Source organism: Oryctolagus cuniculus, chromosome 4, assembly GCF_051225735.1.
Source record: "Oryctolagus cuniculus isolate XC-2025 breed Fujian yellow rabbit chromosome 4, ASM5122573v1, whole genome shotgun sequence".
Lineage (NCBI taxonomy): Eukaryota > Metazoa > Chordata > Mammalia > Lagomorpha > Leporidae > Oryctolagus > Oryctolagus cuniculus.
Window position 1 is genome coordinate 2,235,939 of NC_142870.1, and position 21,278 is coordinate 2,257,216.

Genomic DNA, 21,278 nt, shown 5'->3' on the forward strand with positions numbered 1-21,278 from the left:
GGGGCCCTGGCATTCGCAAGCTCGTTCCTGGGTTGCTGTAGACTCCTGATCTCGCCCAGAACCCACACGGCTGTGTGGCCTACACAGGGGCCCCGAATTTACTGCAGGAGGGCGTGGAAGGACCGTGGGTGACCGTCCCACTCCCACACATCAAACACGGACAACCAGGAGGACGCCGTGCGGGAGCCTGCATGCTGACCTCGCGGTGCTGCACCGGCTGACGGGAGACGCCGAGAGGCTGGTCACACCCACAGGCCAGCTCCCGGCTGCTGCTGGGGGAGGCAGAGCCCGGCTTCCCCACCCGCGTCACGGAGCCTGTGTGAGGGCTGCGGCACCTTTTCCCGCCGGCCCCCGCCCAAGCAGCGGGGCAGAAACACAGGCCGTGAGGGCCCTGTGCTGCCGGGGGTTCAGGAGGGACTGCTCAGTCACCTGCGGCTTCTTTCTCTTTGTGAAGCATTTTCAAGGCTCAGCACTCCCATAAGCTCATTTCTCCTTTAACTGTAATAAAATACACTTCAGACTGACCATCCTAACCATGTTCTAGTGTGCAGCTCAGTGGTGTTCACACAATTACGCTGCTGTATACCAACTCCGGAACTTCCCATCTCCCCAAACTGGAGTTGTCAACACTCCCAAGCCCCACTGCCTCCGTGCCTGGCATGCGCTAGGCGCCTTGGTCCCTGCCAGCTCGCAGTGCCATCCTGTGTCACTGGCCTGCTTCACCTAGCACAGCCTCGTCCACACCCATCCCTGCCGCAGCCTGTGCCAGGAGTTCCTTCCTTGCTCAGTTTCAAATCTGAACTAATTTCAGACTCGCAGAAACACTGCAAAAAATGTAATTCATGGCCGGCGCCGCGGCTCACTAGGCTAATCTCCTCCGCCTGCGGCGCCAGCACCCCAGTTCTGTCCCAGTTGCTCTTCTTCCAGTCCAGCTCTCTGCTGTGGCCCGAGAGTGCAGTGGAGGATGGTCCTGCACCCACATGGGAGACCAGGAGGAGGCACCTGGCTCCTGGCTTCAGATCAGCGCAGCGCGCCAGCCGTAGCGGCCATTTGGGGGTGAACCAACGGAAGGAAGACCTTTCTCTCTGTTTCTAACTCTGCCTGTCAAAAAAAAAAAAATGTAGATTCCACATCACCCTTGCCTCAGCGTCCTCCAACATCCACACCTTCTCTAACCACAGCAAAATCATCAAATGAACATGGGCACAATGCTGGCAAGGCAGTGCTGCCCCGGAGGCGCTGTCCTGCTCCAGGGGCCTGGCCAGAGCCCACGCCGGCCCACAGCGCCGGCCCCTCGCCTCCTGCCGCTCCCCACCGTCTCCGTCTTTCTTCCTTGGAGCAGAGCCGGAAGTTTCTGTCTGACGGCCCTCAGCGTAGCCTCACTTGATTCTTCTGCAGAGAGAGGCTCGTGTGGCTTTCGCTGTGCCTCTCGCCCAGTGACGTGTCTCACGTGGAGGTGCTGGCGAGCCCTGGGCAGCCCGGGGAAGCACCGTGGCAGCCTCTGCGCTGAGCCTGGGCAGGGTCGGCTGAGGGGCTGGCAGGCCCTGAGACTGCCTCCCCTCAGGCCTCACCCACCTCCCACGGTGCCGGCTCAGCAGGTGCCTCTCTGTCCTTCTCCACTATTAACTGGGACTCTCGTGTGGAAGACAGAAACCTCCCCTCCGTGTGCTCAGGCTAACCAACCACGTGTGTCAATACAGACACACGGGTACTCATCACTCCTGGGGTTAAGATCCAGCTCTGCCGCGACCTGGTCTCTGAAACTCCCCACGGGCCCTCGGGCTCCCCCGGCGGTGCTGCGCTCGCCAGCGGCTCCAGCTCTCCGCGTGCAGCTCCTCAGTGGCCGGCCCTACCCGCACCCACAGCCCCGTCCTGCGTCTCCCACCCAAGCCCTGTAATCCGCCTCTCCTCCTCTCATTGGAGAATGGAGGCCAGGCACCAAGACCCGGGCACCAGGTTTGCTTCTTGCCCCGAGGACACAGCAAGGAAACACTGGTGCTAACACGTACTAACATGTATTCACCCTCACACACAGCTCCATTCCCCAGTCTACTCCCGGCGGCCCGAGGCCTCGGGGTGGGCACCTGCGCAGCGGTCAGCCGCTGCAGGGGCCTGGTCCGAGGCCCAGCTGCTCTGCTCTGCGCCAGCCTCCTGCTGAGGTGCACCCTGGGAGGCAGCGCGGAAGGCCCCGTGCTCAGGTCTCGGCCACGCACGTGAGACCCAGAGTTCAGGCTCCTGGCTTCAGCCTGGCACAGCCCTGGCTGTTGCTGGCATCTGGGGAGTGAACCAGCAGATGGAAGATTTCTCTGCCTTGATGTCTTTTAGATAATAAAAAGGAAAGAAATTTTTAAAAAAGAAAAGAAAATCACGTCACGCATGGGTCCACAGGACGCAGCAGGAAGGAGTGGGCCATCGGTCACACAGGGCTTAGAAGCAGGGTCCAGACCCCAGCAGACCACCCTCCCAAACCCTGCAGAAGTGAGCCTCAAATAAGAAATCAAAATCAAAATCCAAAGTCCTAATAGAGCGAGTCTCTCATTTATTCAAACGGCGTGACTTCCTTAGTAACAGCCACAACCGACACCTCGATGTGAAAATCAGGCTTTTTCACTCGGAACACGGAGATTAAGAGCCGGCAAGCAAGGCGACGCCCCCATCACTCTCCGGAGGGTAGGAAGGCTCCTGCCCCCAGAAACTCGCCACATCCCTTTGTTCACCTAGGACTTTTCTTAAATGGGAAAAAGAGCTGATCACAAACACAATTTAAAATCCTACACATCTCTGTAAATTGCAGTTCGAAATGGCTTCCCCCAAGCTTAGCTGGGCCCAGGTTCTACAGCTAACGTGCACAGCAGGTGCTCCCAGGAGGCCTCGTTCAGCACAGTGCCTGGCAGGTGGAGCCCTCACGCGGCTGGAGCCTCCGCCTAGGTCACGTGGACACCCCAGGGCTCTCCGAGGCCCAGGCCGGCGCTGGGCTCCGCGGCAGCCGGAGCTGTGAGCGGGATGTCCCTGACTCTGACCTCTGACCTCTGCTCTGGCTACTCCTCCCTGTGTTGTCAGGGACTAAGCCTGGAAGAAACACTGAGCGCGCGAGCTCCCTTGTTGAGAGAGGAGGAGGGGCGGCCAGCAGGAAGCCGTCTGGCTCTGCCGCCGGTCAAGTACCTGAACCATGAAATATTCACAAAAGCTCCAGCCAGGCTCGGTCCTCTTCTCCCGCAAGGTCCTCATGTCGTCCTCGAACTTGCCCAGGTTTTTGGTGAAAGACATCAGCAGCAGCGTCCTGAGCTTGGTCAGGAAGGCATTCCAGGATTCCTGAGTTCTGGAAGAGTCCTTCAGGGGGTCGGAGAGCACAACGCACCTGTGAAGACAGGAAGGGACGTCTGCAGAGACCCCTCGGGCCCGCCCGCCATGGCCGGCTTCAGCCAGCCAGCTCAGGGTCGCGGAGCGCAAGGCGGGTCTGCCGCAGGCCCCAGACCGGGAGGGCTTTACCACGCGCCTCGGCCGGCCGGCGCCCAGGGCTCTCACCGGCCTGGCCTCCGGAGCCCTCGCTCTCCCACCCGCAGGGCAGGGTTCAGCCCGGCTGCCGCTGGGTGCTCCCACGCTCCCCCAGCCCAGCCAGCAGACGCAGGGCTACTGAAGTGCAGGCAGTGACCACAGGCTTGGCACCCAGCTACAGGCGGAGGACTGACACCACTTAGCCAAGGAGACCGCAGCTGGTGTCAGCCAAGTCAGTTACAAGACAGCTTCCAGCGCACGCGGAAAAGGCCACCCACTCGTCTAACGGGTTGGAAATGGTCTCTCTCTAGCCTGGTAACTGTAATTTAGAAAGACAGTGAATAAATCCGAGAAAATATTTGAAAACACGGCTGTAACGTTCTCCTAGGTAAACATTTAACCTGAGGTGTCTCCATCCGTGCCCGGGATAGCCCAGGGGGTTGGCGACAGCCACACAACCACACACATCTGCAGACATGGGCAAAGTCCCAGCACAGGCACAATCAAAGCCAAGAGGAAAACCAGAACCGGGCAGCTGGCTCTACTTCTGGCCCGCCCATCCCACTGGCTACCGCTTCCGCCCAAGGAACCCGAGGGCCACAGCCAGTGTGCTCCCAAAGCTGGGAGGCCCAGAGCTATACACATCTGCCACTCACTGTGGGCGCTGCTGGGGCCAGGGCTCTCGGGACGACGGGCACACTGGGCTCTCCCACACAGCCGCGGGGCGGCTGGGCGTGGAACGGACACACACACTCGCTACACTCTCTACCTTCTACTACGCCCTCCACCTTGCACTACCGCTAGGTGGCCATCATCTTCCCGCTGTAATAAAACTTACTATGCTTGAGAAACACACCAAGGTGAGAGAGCGAGCGAGCCCAGATCAGCCAGTGAGTGCAGGGGAGGAGGCACACGCCGGGGGGGGGGGGACACACCGCCCCACACAGGGCGAGGCTCAGCCAGGCAGGCCCTGGGTCTGCGACTGGCACAAACCATCAAAAGTCAGTCCTCAGATGACCAAAAACATGAAAAAATGCACACAATTTTTGGCCAACCAATTTTCCTTAAGAAATTTATATACAGGAAATAATCAAGGATATTCAATAGCACTTGATGTTGGTAATATTGTTATTTGTAATAATAACTATGCAATAACCTATAAACAACTCACGGGGCCGGCGCCGTGGCACAGGAGGCCCAGCTGCTACTCGCGACACCCACATCCCCTACAGAGGACCAACTTAAGTCCCAGCTACTCTGTCCAATCCAGGTCCCTCTGCTGGGAAGGCAGCGCGAGACGGCCAAGCACCTGGGCCCCTGCACCCACGTAGGAGAGCAGGATGGAGCTCCTGGCTCCTGGCTGCAGCCTGGCTCAGTTGTGGCTGCTGCAGTCGTTTGGGGCATGAACCAGTAGATGGAAGATCTCTGTCTCTCCCTCATTCTCTGTTGCTCTGCCTTTCAAATAAACAAACAAATAAAAATCTCTTAAAAATACCTATGCTACATCAACACTATGGAATATTATATACTCACAATAATAGTACAGAAATACAATTACTGTTCTTGGAAAATTTTTAGAACATTTTCATGGAAAAACAAGTATGAAACATGCACAGTATTATACCACTTTAAATATACACGTGGGTATGTATGCACGGTAAGAAAAAAGCCCAGGACACACACCAAAACACTGAGAGTTACTACCCATTTTCTTTTTGCTCATTCCTTTTTCCTAATAATTCTATAATGATTATATAATTAATCAAACATTAAACACAAGTACAGGCCAGTGCTGTGGCGTAGTGGGTAAAGCTGCCACCTGCAGCGCCAGCATCCCACATGGGCGCCAGTTCTAGTCCTGGCTGCTCCACTTCCAATCCAGCTCTCCGCTGTGGCCTGGGAAAGCAGCAGCAGATGCCCGAGTGCTTGGGCCCCTGCACCCATGTGGGAGACCCGGAAGGAGTTCCTGGCTTCGGATCAGGGCAGCTCCAGCCGGTGGAGCCAAATGGGGACTGAATCAGCAGATGGAAGACTTTTCTCCCTCTCTCTGACTCTCTTCTCTCTCTGTGTAATTCTTTCGAATAAATAAATAAATCTTAAAAAAAGAAAACAAAAGTACAAAGTAAGCCACATCAGGGCTACATGTTCCAAACTATTCAAAGGGCAGAAATTATACTGTGTAATAAAGAAACTGTCAATACACTCTACTAATTTAAAAATTAAGAGAACAGGCCCAACTATTTATGTTTAAAAAGAGATCTGATAAAAGGTGGCTTTGCAAATTAACAAAAGGCAATATGGTAGAAAGCACCTTTAACCTACTGAAGATTAAATGTTAACAAGTTCAGTAAGTTAAATTTTATGTATTAAAAAGGCATTAAGAAGCAGCTAAGTAGGCTAAGGGTGTGGGGAGCAACTGGGAGCAACTCGGACTAGACTAAGTTACTGGAATTAAGACTTATTCTATGCATCTGCTCTCCCACAATATGGCGCTGGGAGAGAAGAAAACAGCTTTTACACAGCTGCCTCCAGTTCAGCCAATAAACTGTAGGACTTGCTCCTGATTGGAGGAGAGCAGCGTGCTCGGCGTGTGGGCAGCCGAGTTCGGATTGGCAGAGGAGGACTATAAAGGGGGAGAGAGACAGCATGCACCAGGAACATCTAAGAGGAACATCTATCTGAAGAAACACCTGTGCAGCCCCCGAGAGAGCCGGCCGGTGGTGTGCCACTCCCCTGCGGAAGTGGGGAAAGTGGCAGGGGGAACCGCCCTTCCACGGAGGTGGAAGGGATAGTAGCCAACCCGGGAAGAACCAGCAGCAAACCCGGGGAGGGCCGAGCAGACGAAAGAACAGCGCAGGGTCCTGTGTCGTTCCTCCACGAAGATGGGGAGCGACATAATGGTGCCGCGACTCGGATAGGAAGCCTAGGCAGGGCTTAGTGTCGTTCCTCCACGAAGAGGGGGAGCGACATAATGGTGCCGTGACTCGGATAGGAAGCCTAGGCAGGGTTTAGTGTCGTTCCTCCATGAAGAGGGGGAGCGACAAAGGGGAAGCATGCTTTTTAACACAGAGCTAAAAATAATCAACAGGCACTTTAAAAAATCATTATACAACGTGAACAGTTCAGAAATGCCGAGTGATACACCCCATTACCACCAGCTGCCCCTCTCAACAGAACCCTGAACACGAGGCGTGGGCCTGCACGCTCTCCCGGCCCGGCCCAAGCCTCGGGGCGCTGGGCACCTGCACTGGCCCCACCCCGCCCCTCTCAGCACAGAAACCTCCACCTGCCTGACCACAGCGGGGAAGGCCCCGGCCCAGGCAGCGCCTTGGGAAAACGCTGACTCACTGAGGAATAACGCACTTCAGGAAAGCCTCCCCAAGTCCAGAGTGCGTGAACTCTGAGCTGAGCTGCTAAGTGCACGTGTTGACACCACCCGTGCCCGCATGCCGTGGAACACGACAAGGACGCCACTGAGGAGCTGAGGAGTGGCAAGGGTGAGACTGGCGCAGCACAGGGCCACGTGGCTGGCACTCAGCTGCCTCTCCTGCTCCCTCCTCCTGGCTTCCTGCATTTCTCGTCCACCCCCAGGGCACTTCCTTCAGCCCGCAGAGCTCAGCTCTCGCAGCTCTGGAGCCGCCCATCAGGGCCACTGCCATGTGGGAACCCGGGATGACAGGGTCCGGGATCAGCACTGCTCCCAGGGCACCGGCAACACCAGAGTTCGTGCGCGGGCTGGCCCAGCTTGGGGCCGCGGCACTGAGGAGGGAGGACGCAGCAGGGCAGGCCGAGGGAAAGCAGTGCACGCTTCTCAACGCTTCTGGAAGGGTGAAGCCAGCCTTCTGTAGCCCACACTGCTCTGCAGGGCACTAGACAGGTGTTCAGGAAACAGAGGCCGGCGCTGTGCTGCAGCGGGTAAGGCTGCCGCCCCCAGTGCCAGCATGCCATATGGGCGCCAGTTCAAGTCTCGGCTGCTCCACTTCCGATCCAGCTCTCTGCTATGGCCTGGGAAAGCAGTGGACGATGGCCCAAGTCCTTGGGCCCCTGCACCCTCCAGGGAGACCCAAAAGAAGCGCTTGGCTTCGGATCAGATCAGCTCTCGCCGTTGCAGTCCTTTGGGGAATGAACCAGAGGGTGGAGAACCTTTCTCTCTCTCTGCCTGTCTTTCTCTCTCTGCATAACTCTGACTTTCAAATAAATAAATAAATCTTTAAAAAAAAAAAAAAAAAGTAACAGAAACACAGGGCCCCAGAGCTAGAAACAAGCGTGTCTGATACAGGACTCCAGAGTCCTCACTGGGGGCCGCCAGGGGCCCCCCTGGTGGGGGACCTCCCCAGGGCCCTGCCCCCAGGAGTGCACCTTGGGATGGCAGACTGTACACCCTGCCATGAAGACAGGGACCAGGCACCCACCCCCGCTCGCCAGAGACCCCAGCACCAGCCAATGACGCAAGACTGCAGATGCACTTACCTGTCACTCTGCTTGTTACAGAAGTCATTTCTCATCTTGTCCGCAATCGAAGTGCGGGGAAGGATGTTGGTTTTGTTTTTTTTCTTGGCGTCATTTTCGACGACCACTATTAACCAGTCCACAGAGCTATGAGCTTTCAGGACGTTCTGCCACTTGGTGAGGTCATCTTTTACTGTGGCCTTGTACACTTCAGTATCCTAAAAAAAAAGTCACCATGCTTTAATTTACAGGTAAAAGGTGTCCAGTAACAAGTGGCCACAATGTATCAGGACAGGGGAAGCAGGCACTGAGGGTCAGAGGGCTAGGCTCCCATGGCAGTACTGTGGGCAAGTTCAAGTGTCCACTGCAACCTGCCAGGGCTGAAGGCCCTGCTGGGGGTCTCAGGCCACGTGCAGCACCCCTGCAGCCCTTCCTGGAAGCTTCTGCCCGTGTCCCAGCTCTCTGGGAGCTCTGGGGAGCCACCCCAAGCTCAGTGGCCTATGCAGGCCACGTAAGGGGCAAGCAAGGCAGGTGCCAACAGAAAGCCGGAGGAAGAGGCCGCTCCACCGTCTCGGTGCCACACTGTGCCCGGCAGGAGGGACCTGCCTGGGCCTGAAGGTCATCCCGCGTCTCACTCCGAGCCCGACGTGAGCATTTCTCCTGCGTAAGAGCGAGTAGTTCAGCTCAGTTCTCTCCCAGACGTCTCCCTTGCTACCCGCCCCCTGGATGAACTGCCTTCTGCTCCATAACCCCCTTGGCAGATTCTAACTCACTTCAAACCCAGTAACCCTGTACACACCTCCTGCTCCCGTCTCTTCTCTGGTTCCGGTCACTACCGCGTAACGCCCCAGGGCACACATGCTCTGCTGACTGACCCCCAGTCAGAGCCCCCATTCTGTACCCAGTCTCACTTTCAGTTTAATTCAGAAAGCATGAGATTTCAAAAGGAAGCACTTCTCATTTTTACCCTAACTTTAAAAATTACTATCTGAGGTTTAAATTAGAAAAAAAATAATATTTAAAAGCTGAGAGGCCAACCATCTTAAAAAATCAATTATCAGGGCTGGCACTGTGGCACAGCAGGTAAAGCCACTGCCTGCAGTGCCATCATCCCATATGGGCACCGGTTCAAGCCCCGGCTGCCCCACTTCCCATCCAGCTCTCTGCTGTGGCCTGCGAAAGCAGTAGGAGATGGCCCACGTCCTTGGCCACCCAAGTCCTTGCACCCGTGTGGGAGACCCGGAAGAAGCTCCTGGCTCCTGGCTTCAGATCGGCACAGCACAGTTCTGGCCGTTGCAGCCATCTGGGGAGTGAACCAGCCGATGGAAGACCTCTCTCTTTCTCTCTCTCTCTCCCTCCCTCCCTCCCTCCCTCTCTCTCTCTCTCTCTCTCTCTCTCGTGTGTGTGTGTGTGTGTAACTCTGACTTTCAAATAAATAACTTTTTTTTACCAAAAAAAAAAAAAAGGTCACCGTAAAAGAATCCATTTTCAGCAACTAAACATCCAATAGGAATGTAGCCACACTCCGCACTTTTCCACAGAACACACTATGCCGATGTGCTGGTGCAGCTCCAAGATACCACACACACTGTGCCTGGAAGCAAACCCAGAGGCTCAGGGCCGCCAGCCCTGGAGGAGCAGCACCCGGGCTCGGTCCCAGAGTGCATGCTGCTGCCGCAGGAGCTGTGCCCACCCCACCCGGAAGAGGCCTGGGACGGCACAGGCAGGACACAGACGTGGGAGACGTGACAGCGCAGGGTCAGGGGCACTGGGAGACGTGACAGCGCAGGGCCAGGGGCACTGGGAGACGTGACAGCGCAGGGGCACTGGGAGACATGACAGCGCAGGGCCAGGGGCACTGGGAGACGTGACAGCGCAGGGGCACTGGGAGACTGACAGCGCAGGGCCGGGGCACTGGGAGATGTAACAGCACAGGGAGCCAGCCAAGTGCAAGGCTGGGCTGTCCACTCAGGGATCATGGTGGCAGAGAGGAAGGTGCTCCTCCCAGGGCATGGGGAAAGGTGGGGGTGCAAGAAGCAAACCTATGGAGGAAAATGAGCGCCTGACCTCTGTCAGAGAAGGGTGTCCCAGGTACAGAGAGGGCAGGGCCAGGCAGGCACTGGACCGAGCACACAGGGGTCCCGGGTACAGAGAGGGCAGGGCCGGGCAGGCACAGGACCGAGCACACAGGGGTCCCGGGTACAGAGAGGGCAGGGCCGGGCAGGCACAGGACCGAGCACACAGGGGTCCCGGGTACAGAGAGGGCAGGGCCGGGCAGGCACAGGACCGAGCACACAGGGGTCCCGGGTACAGAGAGGGCAGGGCCAGGCAGGCACTGGACCGAGCACACAGGGGTCCCGGGTACAGAGAGGGCAGGGCCGGGCAGGCACAGGACCGAGCACACAGGGGTCCCGGGTACAGAGAGGGCAGGGCCGGGCAGGCACAGGACCGAGCACACAGGGGTCCCGGGTACAGAGAGGGCAGGGCCGGGCAGGCACAGGACCGAGCACACAGGGGTCCCGGGTACAGAGAGGGCAGGGCCGGGCAGGCACAGGACCGAGCACACAGGGGTCCCGGGTACAGAGAGGGCAGGGCCGGGCAGGCACTGGACCGAGCATGCACACAGCCCCTGGCCGCGACGTGAGCATGGACGTGGACATGCGTGAGTGCGCCAGTGCCTCTCTCCATGCTCTCCAGATGCGGCCGCGGCCCAGAGCACACCGGAGTGCAGCTTCCACACCCCAGGGGCCTGGGAGAAACAGAATGGGACCAGGACGGTGAGGTGAGCCCCAGCACCTGTGTGGAGGCGTCAGCGCGGACGTGCAGTTCTAGAGGTCACAGGAGCCGAACGCGGGACAGCTTCTGCATCAGAGCACGTGAGGGCAGCAACAGACGACAGCCCAGTGAGAGCGCAGCGGGACTGACAGCACACAGTACCAGTAACAGGACATGGTGCTTGCAGCCCAGATCGTGACGGGGCTGGGTGTACGCTACCACTGAACAACACAAAAACAAGGGCTGGCGACGTGGTGCAGAGGGCTGAGTCACGGCTCAGGCCCCACGCCCCTGTGGAAACGCTGGCTGACGTCCCAACTACTCAGCTTCTGATCCAGCTTCCTGCCAATGCGACTGGGAAGGCAGCCCAAGTACTGCGTCCCTGACACCACATGGGAGACCGGATGGAGACGCTGGCCGCTGTCTGCAGCCCGACCCCATCCTGGCTACTGCAGTCACTTGCAGACTGAACAGCAGACGGAAGCGCTCTCCCCCTCCACCTCTCTCTACCACTCTACGTTTCAAATAAATAAACAAAAATTTATAATGAAAAAAAAAAAAAAACACAACCATAATGGGGCAGCAGGACTTGGGCTGGAGGTTAAGAAGCTCCTGACCCAGCTTCACGCTGATGCTGCCCCTGGGAGGCAGTGCTGACGGCTCAGGTAACGGGTTCCTGCCACGCGGGGAGACCTGGACTGTGTCCTGGCGCCTGGCCTCTGTCTGGTCCCAGCCCAACTCTGGCCGTTGTGGGCACTCGGGGAACAAGCCCGCAGAGGGAAGATCTCGATCTGACACTAAAAAAATTTTTTAAATAATGTACTGTTTGAAACAAAACTAATCCTAGCCGGTGCCGTGGCTCAGTAGGCTAATCCTCCGCCTTGCGGCGCCGGCACACCGGGTTCTAGTCCCGGTCGGGGCGCTGGATTCTGTCCCGGTTGCCCCTCTTCCAGGCCAGCCCTCTGCTGTGGCCAGGGAGTGCAGTGGAGGATGGCCCAAGTGCTTGGGCCCTGCACCCTATGGGAGACCAGGAGAAGCACCTGGCTCCTGGCTTCGGATCAGCGCGGTGCACCGGCCGCGGCGGCCATTGGAGGGTGAACCAACGGCAAAGGAAGACCCTTCTCTCTGTCTCTCTCTCTCACTGTCCACTCTGCCTGTCAAAAATAAATAAATAAATAAATAAATAAATAAATAAATAAATAAATAAATAAAACTAAACCTACACTGTGGGGTTTACAATAAATAACAGCGGGGACTGGGGGAGCAGGAGGTCAGCGGCTGTGGACACCAAACTCCAAACGCTCAAGTGCCCTCGTGAAACAGTGCAGTGCTACACAGAGCCACAAACATCGTCGCGTGCAGGTTACTCCAGCCAGCACCACACCAGTGCGCCGCACATACTTGTCAGCAGGAAAACGCTACGAGGCTGCGATTCCCTCTGCGGCTGGTGGGACCCGCGGCTGCAGCAGGGTCAACCGAACACTGCAAGGCTCTACACCACGTCACGTGAGGCCTGCAGAGGCACACCGGGGCCCCACCACAGCCCCGACAGACCCAACACAGGACCTTCATTAGTCCAAAACCCGCAACAGCATCCACTTATCTTAGAAGTCGTTTTGCCAAACAATAAGGAAAAAAAAAAAAGATGGCCAGCGCCATGGCGTAGCAGGTAAAGCCACCGCCCGCTGTGCCGGCATCCCATATGGGCACCAGTTCGAGTCCCAGCTGCTCCACTTCCAATGCAGCTCTCTGCCGTGGCCTGAGAGGGCAGCAGAAGATGCCCAAGTGCTTGGGCCCCTGCACCCGCATGGGAGACCTGGAGAAGCTCCAGGCTCCAGGTTCCTGGCTCCCAGCTTCAGATCAGCCTGGCTCTGCTGTTGTGGCCATTTAGGGAGTGAACCAGTGGATGGGAGATCTTTGTCTCTGTCTCTCCCTCTTTCTGTCTGTAACTCTCTCAAATAAATAATTATTTAAATGTTGCCTTATCAAAAATACAAAAAGGGCAGGATATTAAAAAAAAAAGGCTTCCTGCTAGAACATAATTATTTCGAAAGTCAGTGTTATGGGGAGAGGGTGCTGTGGCAGAATGGGTAAAGCTGCCGCCGGCAGTCCCTGCATCCCATATGGATGCCAGTTCGAGTCCCAGCTGCTCCACTTCCGATCCAGCTCTCTGGGAAAGCAGCAGAAGATGGCCCAAGTCCTCAGGCCCCTGCACTGGCGTGGGAGACCAGGAAGAAGCTCCTGGTGCAGCTCTGGCCATTGCAGCTCATAGAAGACACACCTCCCCACCCTCCCCTTTCTCTCTGTCTGCCACTGCCCCTCTGTAACTCCCCCTTTCAAATAAATAAATGAACTTTTTAAAAAACTGGAATGGTTATGAACATCTTGTACCAGGTAACACATCAACCATCTAGCCAACAGAGAAGCTACGGAGACACAAGAGAAACAGAAACACACTAATAATAAATGACTTTATCACGCCATTATCAGTTACAGACAGACGAAACAGACAAAAATGTGTAGACGCCATCTTATGGACACACGTGTCGCACTGCCGTCAGCAGCAGAACGGACTGCTGCACACAGACTATCCACAGGCACTGATGCCATATCAGGTCAAAGCACACATGAGGCCCACGAAGCAAAACACCCCAGACAACACTTTCTCATCCCAATGAGTAAGACCAGAAAATGTTAAATGAAATTTAAAAAAAATTTTTCTCTCTAGAAACTAAAAAATTCCATTAAATGAGTATTGGCTAAAAGTAAAAATACAAATAGAAGATGGAGAATTTCTGAAAAATGATAAAACACTGGGATATATTTCAGGTAATAGTAAGAGGAAAATTCATTAACTTTGAAGATTTAAATTTTAAAAAGAATGAAAATAACTATAAACAAAACTTAAAAATATAAAAACAAAATAAATCATAAGAAAACAAAAAGAAGGAATAAAAACGAACATAGAAATTGAGATAGAAAACATATTAATAATAAATTAGAGTGGCCGGCGCCGTGGCTCACTAGGCTAATCCTCCACCTAGCGGCGCCGGCATACCGGGTTCTAGTCCCGGTTGGGGCACCGGATTCTGTCCCGGTTGCCCTTCTTCCAGGCCAGCTCTCTGCTGTGGCCAGGGAGTGCAGTGGAGGATGGCCCAGGTGCTTGGGCCCTGCACCCCATGGGAGACCAGGAAAAGCACCTGGCTCCTGGCTCCTGCCATCGGATCAGCGCGGTGCGCCGGCCGCAGCGCGCTGGCCGCGGCGGCCATTGGAGGGTGAACCAACGGCAAAGGAAGACCTTTCTCTCTGTCTCTCTCTCTCACTGTCCACTCTGCCTGTCAAAAAAAAAAAAAAAAAAATAATAATAATAATAAATTAGAGTAACAAAAATTCCAGCACTCTGAAGAAAGCAAGCAAGACCACTAGAAACATAGACAAAGCAGAAAACAATGAAGGAGAAATAAGTGTGACACAAAGCACAGCTTTTTTAAATTTTAATTTTTTATTTGAGAGGCAGAAACAAATAGAGAAGGAAGAGACAGACACGGAGAGAGCTCTGCCACGGAGTCCGCTCAGCGTGGACCGGGCCAAGCCCAAGCCAGGAGCTGGGAGCTCCCCGGCCTCCGCCCGCAGTCACCGCGCCACCTCCAGTGCCCGCAGGGTGAGACCAGCAGGCGCTCGAGCCTGGAGCTGCAGCCAGGTGCTGAGCGTCACTACCGAGGCGCACGGCTCCTCCCGGCAGCTGACCGCAAAGCTAAACGCCCACCCCACATTTTTTTTTTTCATTTTCTAATCTGCCTTTTCCAGAAAAAGAGAGAGAGAGAGAGACACGCATGCGAAGTGTGCATTCCCATTTGAAGTTCACTCGTCAAGTGCCAATAGCCATGGTGGGTCTGTGCTGAGCCGAAGTTGGAAACCAGGCCCAGAACGCACCTCTGCTACATGGAGGCACGTACCCAATGACTTGAGCCATTTCTGCCGTCTCCATCGGGGGAAGTCAGACGCCAGCATCAGGAACCACAACCAGGGGCTACAGTGTGGGTGTGGGGTCACAGTATGGGGTGTGGGGTCACAGTGTGGGTGTGGGGTCACAGTGTGAGGTGTAGTGACACAGTCTGGGGTGCAGGGGAAGTGTCTTTACCACTCGGCTTAATGCCTGCTCCCACAAAATACATTTATGGTTTTTTTTTTGACAGGCAGTTAGACAGTGAGAGAGAGAAAGAAAGGTCTTCCCTCCGTTGGTTCACCCCCCAAATGGCCGCCATGGCCTGCGTGCTGCTCCGATCCAAAGCCTGGAGCCAGGTGCCTCCTCCTGGTCTCCCATGCGGGTGCAGGGCCCAAGCACTTGGGCCATCCTCCACTGACTTCTTGGGCCACAGCAGAGAGCTGGACTGGAAGAGGAGCAACCGGGACAGAATCCAGCGCCCCAACTGGGACTAGAACCCGGCGTGCTGGTGCCCCAGACGGAGGATTAGCCTAGTGAGTCGCGGCGCCGGCCCCCACAAAACACATGTAAAAGTCAGGAAGATCAGCTGGCGCCGCGGCTCACTAGGCTAATCCTCCACCTTGCAGCGCCGGCACACCGGGTTCTAGTCCCAGTCGGGGTGCCGGATTCTGTCCCGGTTGCCCCTCTTCCAGGCCAGCTCTCTGCTGTGGCCAGGGAATGCAGTGAAGGATGGCCCAAGTGCTTGGGCCCTGCACCCCATGGGAGACCAGGAGAAGCACCTGGCTCCTGCCATCGGATCAGCGTGGTGCACCGGTCGCGGCGGCCATTGGAGGGTGAGCCAACGGCAAAGGAAGACCTTTCTCTCTGTCTCTCTGTCCACTCTGCCTGTTAAAAAAAAAAAAAAAGTCAGGAAGATCACGCTGTACATCTCAATAAAAAACAATTTTAAAACTCAACAGAAAGGCACACTACCTAAGGAAAACACAGGTTATCAAAGTCGACAGCTGTCTGAAACAGACCACTTTCCAGGGAAGCACCAGGAACTGTGCTCCAGAGACGCCACAGTCCAGACGGTGTCACCGGGGAGTCCCCCACCCTGAGGACGGGGGCTGCACGCTGTGCCAATCCCCGCATAGCCCAGCGGGCCCTGAGAGGGCAGCCCTGCTGCAGGCCCCGGCGTCTTCTGCTGCCAGTCAGAAGCACCCAAAGACACAAGGGCCGGCCTGAAGTGGCCCTCACTGGCATCGAGGGGACCACGCGGCTCTGCCTCGATGCAGAACACGGGCTGACCACACCGGCAGGGAGGGGCTGGCTGCCCTGATAAAGGTGGGGCAGGAAAGAGCCATCTGGGTCGGGGCGATGCTCGGGGCTGAGCCCCACAGACACCTGTGAGACGGGAACTGAGGGTCACAGAGAGCCCCTCCCCCGAGGCCCCACCACCAGGGAAACAAGGACCTCACTGGGCCTCTGCTGCCTGCACAGTGTGGTCTGTGCTGAGCCCCTGCTGCAACTGGACCACAGGCGTCAGGACAGCGACACCCAGAGTACAGCAGGTCAAACAACCGACACCAGTGGCCACTGGGGCCACAGGCAGAGATGTGCTGGACAGGCGGGCACACGTGCACAACCACAGACCCCTGGAGGGTGGAGGAAAGCGAGCACCGGAAGTCAGAGCAGCTGCGGCTCCAGCCGGAGCCGGGGGCCTGCAGGCCTGCCCGCGGACACTTACGCAGCACTCGGTCCAGTAAATGTGCAGGAAGGGGAATGTGAGCAGTGCCTTGTTCCCCTCCTTGGGCAGCAGCTCCTCCTTGAACTGAACGAAGTTGGATTCCAGGTGGATCATCTTGGGAGCCCGGCCGTAGGACCTGTAACAGATTTTTATTTTTATTTTTTACGTAACTGAGAAGAAAAACTCCCAAGGCGCAACAGAAATAAAAAATCAGAATTCAACCACATTTGGGTTCCTAAGTTTTACCGCATGCGGCCTGAGTCCTCACTGCCGTGTTCTCCACACGGCCACCCGCCGGGCCCGAGCTCCTCGCCACCTCAGCAACACGCACACAGCCGTGCACCCACCGAGCGCCGACACCTGAGAGCCAGCTCAGCCTGTCCGTCTCCACGAGCAACCCAAACACCACACGTGCATGCAAGTCGCTACATCACCGAAAAAATGAAATTATTTGGTGACAAAAGAACAGGATTTGTACAAATAAAATGTGGTACACCTCGCTTTGCTTCTCAACCTAGGAAGAAAGGACCGGACTCATCAAGAAATCCCAGCTACACACCCGCCACAGAGGCGCCGGGGGACGGGCACAGCGCACCTGCCACAGCGGCCGCCGGGGGACGGGCACAGCGCACCTGCCACAGCGGCCGCCGGAGGACGGGGCACAGCGCACGGCGGCCGCCGGGGGTCGGGGCACAGTGCACGGCGGGCCACCAGGGGAATGGGCACAGCGCACCTGCCACAGCGGGCCGCCGGGGGAATGGGCACAGCGCACCTGCCACAGCGGGCCGCCGGGGGAACGGGCACAGCGCACGGCGGGCCACCAGGGGAATGGGCACAGCGCACCTGCCACAGCGGGCCGCCGAGGGACGGGGCACAGCGCACGGCGGGCCGCCGGGGGACGGGGCACAGCGCAAGGCGGGCTGCCGGGGGACAGGGCACAGGGGTCTGCTCCAGGCCTGCATTCTGCCTGTGTTGGCTGTGTCTTCCACTCACACCTGCAGCTGGATTTGGCGTGTTGTATGCAATCTAAGGTGGGTCACGGCCTGCCGTGCGGACCGTGGCTGCGCGCACGTTTGGACCTGTGTGCGCTCCGTGTGCCGGCACCCGTCTCCTGCCCTTTCTGACAGTGGTCACGTTCTCCTTCCCCAGCCGCCCACCTCCATCCTGCTGCTGGCTGCACTGCTATTTTGAATATGCACAAACCTAGACTTTTCTTCTAACCACTGAGCTAATACGCCCCTCCTTGCATACTCTTCTCTGGTCTGCTCCCACACTGCTGAGATTTTAGATTTTTTAATTTCTCTTTTTAAAAAAAAAAGATTTATTTATTTATTTGGAAGTCAGAGTTAGAGAGAGAGAGAAGGAGAGGCAAAGAGAGAGAGAGAGGTCTTCCATCCACTGGTTCACTCCCCAGTTGGCCTCAACAGCCGAAGCTGCACCGATCCGAAGCCAGGAGCCAGGAGCTTCTTCCAGGTCTCCCACGCGGGTGCAGGAGCCCAAGCACTTGGGTCATCTTCTACTGCTTTCCCAGGCCACAGCAGAGAGCTGGGTCGGAAGTGGAGGAGCCGGGCCCATATGGGATGCCAGCGCTGCAGACAGAGGCTTCACCCGCTACGCCACAGCGCCAACCTCAGATTTTTAATTTTTCAAGAACTGATACCTCTGGTTCAGCAAACATTTGTAGGACGTGTTTGCCGACAGCTGCTTCTGACCTGTGCCTCCTGGGTTCGCCTTTCTTCTGGCTGGGGCCCTCGGGAGGCGATGAGGGTAGCAGTGCTTCCCAGCCACCTCCCTGGCACGAGGGGCAGAGGACAAGTGGCACCTAGGGCACACAGGCGGCATTCGTAGCTAGAAAGGATGAAGCAGGCCCCAGCCATCCCAAAGCCTTCGAGCGCAAACGCTCTCTGCGCTGGCATCTCAGGGCCTCGGTGGGGCCGCGGGCTGGCCTGGTCCTCGGCGTGCTCCAAGGTGTGCGAGACTCCAGGTCCGAAGGTTTTCTCAGCACTCTGAGGAGACCGCTACTGAATGCACGTCACGCTGCGTTCTAAGTGCTGTCACAAGCCCAGTCGCTCTCCTGCCTTTTCTCGCCGACTGCAAGACCTGACTTTTGCTTGCTTTGTTTTGCTCTGGGTTCCCAGTGCAACCTCTCCCCTGCAGGCCCTGCCCGGCCCCACGCCCTCTCCTCTCCCCTGCAGGCCCTGCCCGGCCCCACGCCCTCTCCTCTCCCCTGCAGGCCCTGCCCGGTCCCCACTCCCTCTCCTCTCCCCTGCAGGCCCTGCCCGGCCCCACGCCCTCTCCTCTTCCCTGCAGGCCCTGCCCGGCCCCACGCCCTCTCCTCTCCCCTGCAGGCCCTGCCCGGCCCCACGCCCTCTCCTCTCCCCTGCAGGCCCTGCCCGGCCCCCACTCCCTGTCCTGCCTCCTCTCGAGCCACCCTTGGGACAGAGTGGAGCATGTGGACCCCACCAGCCTCTGCGCTTCCTGCCTGGTGCTCAGCGCTCCTCTCCAGGCGTCTGGGCCCCGTCCTCCAACTCAAGCATTTACTCATCCACACGGCTGCCCTAGGCCGCTGAGAGCATCTGTCTGATTTCTGTCCCCATCTCCAAGGTCTACTCAGAGGTGACTCTGAGTTTGCATCAAAGCCACTTGTATGTGCTGTCCTCACGCAGCGTGGCAGGCGCCTCCCCTCCTCTGCCCCGCCCCGGGCGCCTCTTCACAGTGCGCTCACTCTCACACAGGCGTCCAGAGGGCTGTCCTCTGCAAGCCCTCCCGTGCCACTGCCGCTGGCTGCAGGCGACCCTGGGGCTCCTCGGCCAGTGGCCCCACTGTCAGAGGACTTCCCCCGCGTCCTCTCTTCTGTCTCACGCCCTGATTTCGAGTCCACCCTATTCCAGGCTGCTCTCACCTCTGCGAAGACCGTCATTCTACATCAAGTCCCCTGCAGAGTCCCAGGAGTTTAGGACGCGTCCTTCTAACACGACACATTCCCCAAGTCTGACGGTCCAGTCCCACCGCTGTTCTACAGAACAGGTGTGGCTGCCTGGCACACGTGCCCACTCTGGCGGGAGCGCGCCCCACACGGTTCACAGCTCCGACTTGCCGACGTCAGAGCGGCACCTCCCCACCCCTGCAGTGCCTCCCACCCAGGACCCTGGGCTCTCCACACAAAGGCCTGCTGGGTTCCCATGCAGGCGGACAAGAGCCACCCGCCACTGCAGACAGAGGGGCCCGCGTCTGACAGCTCCCTGTCTGGGCCTCGCCCCCGCCGCCCTCAGCGCCGGCCCTGCCCTCAGCTTCCAAGTCCCACAGTTGGCTGTCTGGCACACACTCGGGCTCTTGGGAGGCAGCCTGGCAGACGGGCGGGGCGAGCTTTCTCAGCCGTCTTTCCCAGTTCCTCCACCAAGAACGTGTTCACACCTTTCAGCTGCTGCGTCTCCTCCCTTCCCACCTGCTCAGCCAGACTGTGTCCTCCAAGGTCCACGTGGGGAAATTCAGTCCCCAAAGCAACTGTGAGGGCTGAGACCTGTGGGAGTGTCTGGCACAACAGCTGGAGACACGCTTGGGACGTCCACACCACCCTGGACCGCCTGGGCCTGGGACGTCCACACACCACCCTGGACCGCCTGGGCTTGGGACGTCCACAACCCACACTGGACCGCCTGGGCTTGGGACGTCCACACCCCATACTGGACCGCCCGGGCTTGGGACGTCCACACCACCCTGGGCCGCCTGGGCTTGGAACGTCCACACCATCCTGGACCTCCTGGTCTTGGGACATCCACACCCCATACTGGACCGCCTGGGCTTGGAACGTCCACACCATCCTGGGCCACCTGGGCTTGGGACGTCCACACCACCCTGGACCGCCTGGGCTTGGGACGTCCACACCCCATACTGGACCGCCTGGGCTTGGGACGTCCACACCACCCTGGACCCTGGACCACCTGGGCTTGGGACGTCCACACCACCCTGGACCGTCTGGGCTTGGGACGTCCACAACCCATACTGGACCGCCTGGGCTTGGGACATCCACACCACCCTGGACCACCTGGGCTTGGGACGTCCATACCACCCTGGACCGCCTGGGCCTAGGACGTCCACACCACCCTGGACCGCCTGGGCCCGGGACGTCCACACCACCCTGGACCGCCCGGGCTTGGGTCGTCCACACCCCACACTGGACCGCCTGGGCTTGAGCTCCAGCTTTGCTTCCGACTCCAGCTCCCTGCTACTGTGCACCCCTGGGAGGCAGCAAGTGGCAGCTCAAGTATTGAGTCCCTGCCCCCACGTGGACAGCCGGATTGGGTTCTTGGTGCTTGGCTGCAGCCTAGCCCAGCCCCAGCTGTTGCAGGCACTTGCGGAGTGAAACAGCAGACAGAAGACCTCTCTCTCTTTCAAATAGAAAACATCTACAGCTTTTCATGTAAACATTTTCAAAAGAGGGAGGCCCTCCCCCTCGACCCGCCCCGGGGCCCCTCCCCCTCACTGGGATGACACAGCAGACCCTCACCAGGGGAGGCCCTCCCCCTTGGCCCGCCCCGGGGCCCCTCCCCCTCTCTGGGATGACACAGACCCTCACCAGGGGAGGCCCTCCCCCTTGGCCCGCCCCGGGGCCCCTCCCCCTCTCTGGGATGACACAGCAGACCCTTACCAGGGGAGGCCCTCCCCCTTGGCCCGCCCCGGGGCCCTCCCCCTCTCTGGGATGACACAGCAGACCCTCACCAGGGGAGGCCCTCCCCCTTGGCCCGCCCTGGGGCCCCTCCCCCTCACTGGGATGACACAGCAGACCCTCATCAGGGGAGGCCCTCCCCCTCAGCCTACTCAGCCTCTAGAACACACTTCTGCTGGCCCCGCTGCCCAGCGATGGCAGGGTGTGCGGCACACAGG

At 57.9% G+C, this 21,278-nt stretch overlaps 1 protein-coding gene across 2 annotated transcripts in view; it reads right to left on the reverse strand.

Annotated features, from left to right (window-relative positions):
- The window catches only part of TRAPPC10 (trafficking protein particle complex subunit 10), an 83,684-nt gene that overhangs the window by 40,700 nt on the left and 21,706 nt on the right, over window positions 1–21,278 (reverse strand). For both annotated transcript variants that reach the window (XM_070071770.2, XM_089330469.1), the window contains exons 3-5: window positions 16,395–16,530; window positions 7,966–8,162; window positions 3,163–3,358 (exon numbers count right to left, since the gene is read on the reverse strand). In XM_070071770.2, coding sequence (XP_069927871.1) covers window positions 3,163–3,358; window positions 7,966–8,162; window positions 16,395–16,530 — 529 coding nt within the window. The remainder of the gene's footprint in view (window positions 1–3,162; window positions 3,359–7,965; window positions 8,163–16,394; window positions 16,531–21,278) is intronic.